Below are 8,698 nucleotides of genomic sequence, written 5' to 3'. Positions count from 1 at the left end.
TTGGTGCGGATTTAGCGCAACCCATGGTTCTTGCAACAGAAACGAGTGTTGGTTCGCAAGTAGGAAAGGGGACGAGCACGACCGGACTAACAAAGTTTTGCGAGAATGAACCGATCAGAGACTTGGAAATGAGAATCTCCCAGAACCCCTCTGATTGCTGGAAGCTGTTTATTGGCGAGATGTGGAAGCTCTTCGTTGATGGGGCGTCCAACAGACATGGGGCCGAGCTGGGCGTCGTGCTAAACTCGCCGGACGGGCTGATCATCGAATAGGCAATTACACTCGGCTTCTCAGCATCCAACAACAAGGCTGAGTATAAAGCTCTCCTTGCCGGACTACGAAGCGCGCTAAGGATGAAAGCCACGGCCCTTATGGTATTTAGTGATTCCAAGTTGGTGGTCAATCAGGTCTCAGGAAAGTATAAAGCAAAGGATGAAAGAATGGCCAAGCATCAGGCGCTGGTACGCGCAGAGATCAAGAAATTCGTTGCAATAAGGTTGGAACAAATCGACCCCGAGGACAACAGCGCGGCTGATGGATTGGTCGGACTTGCTTCTGCCCAGACAGCTTTTCCTAACCCCTTGATGATAGAATTTTTACCAAGGCCAAGCATTGAGGAACCAGAATCAACCGAGGTACTCTGCACCGACTTGGGCCCTTCTTGGATGGATCCTATCATCGCCTTCCTGAAAGATAGAATTCTACCAGAAGAAAAGAAGGCAGCACACAAGATCAGGGCAAAATCAGAGCGGTTTTGACTCTCCCCGTCCGGGGCCTTGTACAAGAAATGTTTCACCGGCCCGTATTTGAAATGCGTCCATCCCACCAAGGTGGAGGCTTTCCTCTATGAGATACATGAGGGCATCTGTGGCAGCCATACTGGGGGCAGATCCTTGGCTTACCGAGCAATTTCTCACGGTTATTGGTGGCCGCGCATGCAGGCAGATGCGCAAAAATATGTTCGCAGGTGCGAGAAGTGTCAGAAGTTTGCCCACTAGATCCACCAGCCAGCTAGAGATTTGCTCCCCCTCATAAGTCCTTGGCCGTTCGCGCTTTGGGGGTTGGACATTGTTGGGCCACTCCCAGCTGCGCCGGGAAACTGTAAGTTCTTCATCGCCGCCATCGACTATTTCACCAAGTGGGTTGAGGCCGAGCCACTAGCGACCATAAGGGAAAACGACGTGAAGAAGTTTGTATGGCAAAACGTGATCACCCGTTTCGGCATTCCCAAGGCCCTCGTCTCGGATAACAGCGCTCAATTTGATGGTAAGCTTTTTCGCGGATTTTGCGAAGAGTTGAAGATCGAGTTCTACAATTCGACGCCGGCCTATCCTCAGTCAAATGGTCAAGCAGAGGCCTCAAACAAGACCATCCTAGACGGGCTGAAGAAACGGCTTGAGAAAGTTAAGGGCAAGTGGGCTGAAGAACTCCCTAATGTGCTCTGGGCATACCGCACTACCCTAAGGCGGTCAACCGGGGAAACACCTTTTGCTTTGGCCTACGGCATGGAGGCCATCATCTCGTTGGAAATTGGCATGCCAACCATCCGTTCTGAAGGTTTCCAGCCAGATCTGAATAGTGAAGCGTTGGCATTGGAGTTAGACCTTGCTGAAGAAAGGAGGGAGCGAGCATTGATCCACATAGCAGCTTATCAACAAGAACTCTCCAAAAAGTATAACAAGGCTGTGCATCCCAGGATGTTCAAGATTTGGGACTGGGTATTAAGAAAGGTGCTTGGCAACACAGTGGTCCCTGGTGAGGGAAAACTCGGTGCAAATTGGGAAGGACCATACAAAGTGATTGGTCTTGCCGGTAAAGGGGCATACCATCTGGAAGATATAAATGGCAAGGCTGTCCCCAGACCATGGAATACAGCCAACCTTAAGGTCTTTTACTTTTAAGATGTAATTTGCTTGTGTTTTTTAGCTTTTCTAGACCTTTAGCCCTTTGACACTTAATGTAAAGGATAGTAATGCTTTTGCAAATAACAAATAGCCCTCTTGTTGTTTGGAATTACATCTTTGTACAATGGATTCGCAAGGATGCAAGGCAATTATGAGTACCGGGGGCAAGAGACCGACCTGAATGGGACCGGACTGATTTACTCTCGCCGGAATGAATGCAAACCGCACGAACAGTTGCGTTGTCAAAAGATGTAATTGGCGTAAGGCATTGTCAAAAGATGTAATTGGCGTAAGGCCCCATTCGCCTTAGGGCTGAGATGATTTTGCTCGCCCGGTTGAAATGTTGGCGTCATGACCAACTCAGCTGAAACATTGGTGTTTTACCCAGTGTAAGGGCTGAGCTGATTTTGCTCGGCCTAGTGGACATATTGGTGTCTTGCCCAATATGGGAAACGAACGGAGCTTGCTCGGTAGAATTCGGAATGTTGGAATTTTGTCCAATCGATAAGAAGCCGAGCTGAATTTGCTCGGCCTCAAAGAAATGTTGGTGGCTTGCCCAACTTAAAAGGCGAACTGATTTTGCTCGGTCACGTCGAAATTGCATGAAATTTACAAACTAATTAAGGCCGAGCATATTTTGCTCGAAAGAGTTAAGACGTCAATTCATTTGAAAGTTCATGGAACCGAACTACTACTTAGCAAACGTTTGAGGTGATTTTAGCTCGGCAAACTGTACGGCACAGCCGGCCTGGTAGTTGTGAATTTTCAACAATTGAATCAAGGAATCCATGCAGACGCAAACCGAACAGAAATAGAAGATGAGCGAGCAAAAAGTCAAAAGTCTTCATTGATAATGGAAATTTAAGTACAAGACGGGGGGAACATAGCCCGGTTACATTTAAAAAAAATAAATAAACAACAAAAACGGGTCAATCCAAATCTACGTCAACCGTTGGTTCGGCGACTTGCACTGTTTGCTCGGCCTCTTCCACATTTTGCTCGGACATGATTTCTTCGGCATCATCGTCAGTTCCTTCCACCACGGCAACATCCCGATCAGCCTCTTCCTCTGCACTTGGAGATGCTTCGGGAGGATTTTGTTCAGCTAGTTTCGAGGCGGCGGCTTCTTCCTCGGCCTCCTTCCTTGCATCCGTGATGAGCCGGTTTTGGGTGGCCTTGGAGTACGCCTGTATGTAGACCAGGATATAGGCAGCAGGCGGATTGATGAACATGTCGGAATCCTGACCAAGACCAACTTTCTCCACGGCAGCTTTCCAGCCGCATTGGAAAAAGATGTCCTTGGTCGCTTGGACCTGCCGTTCGTAGGTCTTCTCGCCCTGCGCGTATCCCCGGTCTTCTGCATCATCTACGGCCTTGTCTCTCTTGGCTTTGTGCGCATCGCACAGTTTCCTCAGCTCGGCGAGATACCGAGCCTTCGTCGACTTCACGGCCCGAAGTTTGTCCTCGTTAGCTCGGTCAACCTTCTGGCTCAGGATATCTCGCTCGGCCTCAACTACTTCCTGCGCTGCTTTAAGCTTCGCTATCTCGTCCTTTTGAGCCTTATTCTCGGCTATGGCATCCCGCAGGCTCTGCCGCACTTTGATCATCCAGTCGTGGGCCAAGTAGTTCTTTTGCGCGGCCTGAAAACAAGTGAGAGATCATCAGTATTCGAAAAACCGCACAAAAACCGAGCAAACAGTTTGACGTAAAAATGGAGAACTTACCAGCACTATGGATTTCGCCGCCGAGCGGAGGACCTTGAGGTCGGAAAGCTCGTCATGTTTTTTCATATCGGCGGGCAAGATCAACCCCTTGGTCAAATTGAAACCAAGCGAGTAGTCCTTGTCCGCGTACACAGAGTCTTCAGCAGAAACTGCTCGGCCCTGGTATTTGAACTCGGGTGCCCAGACCGGGGGGGCTGGGCCCTTGGATTTGCTAGTCCGTGGTTGCTCGATCTGGTCCTCGAGATCGGTAGAGATGTGATCGGTGGAGTCTTTGTCTGCCAGACGCGGCCCGATTTTCTCGTTCCTCGGCCACTTCTTGGACCGACCAGCCGGTTGCTCGCTGGCAAGCGCCAGCACTGCCCCGTCTCCTTGCACGGCGGGTGTGGAGGATGTCCCACCGGTTGCCTCTTGGTTCTGGGGCTCGTCTTCTTCCCCGGTGATCAAGGACTTGATGGCCCTGATTTTCGCCATTGCTTGCTCGGCGGTGAGTGGAATAAGCCGGATCGGTGGTAGGTTTGGATCCGGTTCTGGGGTTGGCGCACGCAGAAAATCGGTAACCCGGCTTCTGCGCAGCGCGGTGTAATGGTGGGTCTAATCGAAGCCGAGCAATTTCGAAGCCTCCCTCTCCTCGGCAGGATGGCGCAGCAGGATTCTGATGGCCTCTTGGTTGGCCCGGTAGTAGTCTGCTGCTAGATGCTTTTCTGCAAAAAGAAGACAAGTGTTAGATCGGCATGGAAAATAATTGATACATAAAGAAAATAGCGCGGTCAGCCGAGCAACTCACCGGCACTAGCAAAATCCTTTCTAATATACCATCCCGGTATGGGTGCCTCGGTGTCCTCATAGCGACCGGACACCCACAGGAAGTCGTCGTCGTTGGTCTCCTTGTCCGGGTTACCCTCTATTAATTTTGCTCGGCCCTTCTTCACTTTGAGGTACCAGCAAAACCCGCTCTTATTTCTACTAAGACTATACTGATGGAAAATTTCAGCCAGACCGAGATTGAGACCGAGCCTCCGGTTCAGTTCGGTGACCCCGTTTATTATTTTGTAAGTGTTATTTGAAACTTGGGTCGGGCAAAGCCTTGTCTGCCTCAAAAACTCACAGATCAAAGGCTGGACCGGGAAGCGGAGCCCTCCCTCTACCATTGACACGACCGTAAAGGGGCACCGGTCTAGATCTCCCCATGGGGTATCTCCCTTTTTGGCGAGCTCTAAGATGATGTCATCTGGGATGTTGTAATCCCTGCGAAACTCGGCCATCGCACCGGGCGAGCTAACCATATAGCGGTACTTCCCCATCTATCTCGGTCTTATTTGATATAGTGTATATCTCGGTCAAAAATGTTGGTGGGTCTACTCGGACTCTGAGCTCCACCAGTTAGTGCTGGACTGGCTTGGTCGGTCCTATTTGTTCTGCATTGTTAAAAAATAATTCCAAGGGTTAGCACAGCATAAATTGCACGGCCCCTATGGGAATTGGCTCAATGAAGGGATTATTGGTGTTTGGCCGGTTCGACCCCTACCTCGGGTATGCTACTTGGTCGATTTCCTAGTTCGGTTCTAACTCTTCGAAGCTGGCTCGGTCAAAGTTATAGCTCGGTCGTTTCTACTTGACGAGTTAACTCGGTCAAGGCCCAAGTAACGAGCTCTAGTTTTCGCCCGGTTCAGTACTATTACCAAGTTTTAATCGGTAGTTTGGCTTGGCTACAACCTCTACGAGAAGTCACAAACCAGTTTTTGCTCGGCCGATGTGTCATTTATGGATCTAAACGAGCGTTTTGCTCGGTTCTACCCAGATTCAAACTGTTCATCCCAGAGATAGGACGAACTCATTCGAACCCAAGAGAAACAAAGGGTATGAAAGCCCCATCCATCCTTACTATTCTTGTTTGCCCTAGGGTGTGCAAGATCTAAGCAAGGGAAAGCAACTCTAATGGCCCCGAAAATAAACAAAAATACGAAGCATAGTGACACGGGAATGAAAAACATGTATGGAAAAACTTTGAGAAGTAGAAGCAAGAGATGTAAGGGAGGGTAGTGTGACTTACCAGAAGGACAGGTGTGAGGGTGAACGCGACCTCGAGAGCTCGATTATGGCCTTCGAAAGGATTTGAAATGGGGGATATGGCACAGAAACAGCAATGGCAGTGGTTCGAAAGCTTGGGAGGTTTAGGGCTTGTGTGGAAGAGAAGGTGAAAAGTGAAGGGTTTTAGGCCCTTCGTTGGAATACAAAAGAGGGGAGAAGGAACCCCAAACGGCTGCGCCGTTTGAATTTTGCGCGTGCAGAACAGCTGGCTGTACGACCCAGTGGTGTGAAGCCACGTGGCACTGGAAACGCGGCTGTCAGTACAGTTGTACGACCTTTGATGAGACTGCGGAGGAAATGGCCGACCAAATGGGACAGCTCGGCGACAGATTTGCCCCCAATCATGCTCGGCTTGGTGATGGTGCAACTCAATCCATTAGCTCGGTCACGATGGTAACCCCAGTCACGACCAGGTCGGATGGGGTTAAGGGGCAATTAAGAGGGGAGATTTGCGCCGTTAGTACGGCCGAGCAGAGATTGGACGGGTTTGTTTTGCTCGGTCTAAAGGATCGGCTGACCGGGCGGGAACTAAGCCTGGCCGAGCTGCGACTAGCAAACATTCGGTGGTGCACATAGCTAAGTGGCGAGACCGAGCTACGGATAGCTCGGGCTAAACTGTGGACAAGGGAGGGATGGCACGTCTCTGACTGGTGAGCCGAGATGGGAAGATTCAAGATAACCTCGGATGAAGGTAGAACGGACGGAGGCCGGCGTGCCTCGCGACTAGTATGCCGCGATAAACCGGTCAATACCTGCCCGATCCATGAGCATCACCCCACCGCCCCTTTGCCAAGGGGCAGTCCGGTGGGGCATAGTGCGGTTGAGCGCCTGTAGTGATAGTTCTTCGTGGGAGATAGGCCGGTCGTGGTACTGCAGTCAGGTGTGCCACCTGGGCCAATGGCACGAGGGAAGGGACATCTGCTCCACACATGCCTCAATACCGTTAGACAGTTCTGCATGTACTGGTGGGAGGACTAAGCCTTTACACGCGTAAGGTGGTGAGAGGCGAGCACTGCCACATGTCTTGGGAAGGACAGCAGAGGTAGTGCGCGCATAATCTTGAGGCTGCATGGCCAGCCTTAAAAGAGGAAGGAAGACAAACGTTAGAGGTATGCAACTTCTTCCCCAAAAAGAATACTCTCTCTCTCAGTCTTCTTCTTCTTCCTCAAGTGGACTGACTTGATCGTCGGAGGGTCTATCCGGCACACCACCGCCGGGCAGCTCACCGTTTCTGTGTTGCCAGGTAGACGCTGTCAAGAGAAGCTTAGAGTACAAGGAGTACGGAAAGCAAAGGATATTTCGCCCCCGTACAATAATATTAAAACTTAATAATAAAAATTTAAAAATGATATTTATAATTTAAAATATATTATATATTGTATAGATATTAAAATTATATCATATAAGCAAAAAAATTATGGTCTCTTTGAGGTTAAAAATCTCAATATAATTTTCTCATTTTAAAATTTTTTTTAACACTTAAAATACACATTTTGTAATTATTCTAAAATCTACTTTACATAAATTAAGTTAATTTTTAAATCCTCTTAATCATTGCCAATAATATATTAGTATTATTTTCTTAAATTTTGTGATTTCAAAACCTGCAGTAATGTAATTACTATTTTTAGTTTAATGGTTATGGTATGAAATATATATCTACATCTATACTTTTATCTATAATATTATATAAAAAATTGTTGGTTAATTTTTAAATCTTATTAATCATTGCCAATAATATATTAGCGTTATTTCCTTAAATTTTGCGATTTTAAAACATGCAATGATGTAATTATTATTTTTAGTTTCAATGATTGTGGCATGAAATCTATATCTATGTGTACTTCTATCTATTCTGTTATATAAAAATATTATTGGATCAATAAATTTGAAACTTCTAACCAAAATTTTTAAATATTTTTTAAATAATAAAATACAAAAATACATATGTCATAAATTCATTGGTTATTTCACTTTAATTATAATTATTATGGTAATATATTTCAAATTTCATAATAATCATCTTTCAAATTGTTAAATGTATGGTTCTTTTATGATATTGATATGAAAAACAAATCAGAATTTTAAACTATAATAACAATAAAACACTCTTTCACCAAATTTAGTTTGTTTATAGCATAATAGTAAACATAAATCCATGACATATTGATCATAACCTATCAATATTAATTTTTAAATTTTATTATACAGAGTTCTTTTTTTCTTTTTTTTTTTTGGTTCAAATTACAAAGTTTTTTTAAAATAAAATTTTAAAAGTGAAGAAATATATTTGGCATAAAACTATTGGCACATCAAGCTATATAATCCACATGTCGTTTGAAAGTTGAAAATTTTAAAATTTAAAATATGAAATCTAGTAATATTATGGTGATCGTATTTGGCAGTATTTGATATAACGTCATAAAGATAATACTTACATGTGTCATGTGACACACATCAAAGATGTGAGGCATGATAATACATGGTACCAAAATTTGATATCAAAATATGGTCACATAATATTACTCATTTTAAAAATCTACATATGAAGTGTGAAAACTTTCCTTAAGGTAATCATAATAGATTTCATCATCTAATATTATCTGTAGTTGAATAACTTATGCAGTCTAAATAATTTGGTTAAAAAATAAAAAATAACCCTTGACTAGAGTTTTCATCAATAGACTTCATCATCTAATGTGGACTAACTCATTTACATTATTTTATATGCAAATATGTTTTTATTTATTTATTTAATAGATTAATTTTAAAAGTGGCATATAATTTAAACAATGAGAATTGTTTTAGTGGGTATACACTAAGAACAATTATTTTATGGGATAAGTTGATTCGTAAATAGTTGAAGAGGTATTAATTTTTTATAATATGAAAACTAAATATGTATTAAGAAAATATTGGTCTTAATGGTGGAGAATAGTTTTGGGGTTGGCTAAGTGCTAGATTAGCCTAGCTCAAATTTGA

General features: G+C 44.8%; 1 protein-coding gene across 1 annotated transcript; it reads left to right on the top strand.

Moving 5' to 3' along the window:
* Positions 1-353: 353 nt before the first annotated feature.
* Positions 354-758, top strand: LOC145791625 (uncharacterized). The gene has a single exon (XM_082872006.1). The coding sequence runs from the start codon at positions 354-356 to the stop codon at positions 756-758; it is 405 nt and encodes a 134-aa protein (XP_082728132.1).
* The last annotated feature ends 7,940 nt before the right edge of the window (positions 759-8,698 follow it).

The sequence above is a fragment of the Camellia sinensis genome, chromosome 5, assembly GCF_055761805.1.
Source record: "Camellia sinensis isolate YWXY chromosome 5, ASM5576180v1, whole genome shotgun sequence".
Lineage (NCBI taxonomy): Eukaryota > Viridiplantae > Streptophyta > Magnoliopsida > Ericales > Theaceae > Camellia > Camellia sinensis.
Note: the sequence above shows the minus strand (reverse complement) of the source record. Positions and strands in the feature narration are given on the sequence as shown.

Coding starts and splice junctions, on each gene's coding strand:
- LOC145791625 (XM_082872006.1), top strand. CDS start 354: ATGAAAGCCACGGCCCTTATGGTATTTAGTGATTCCAAGTTGGTGGTC.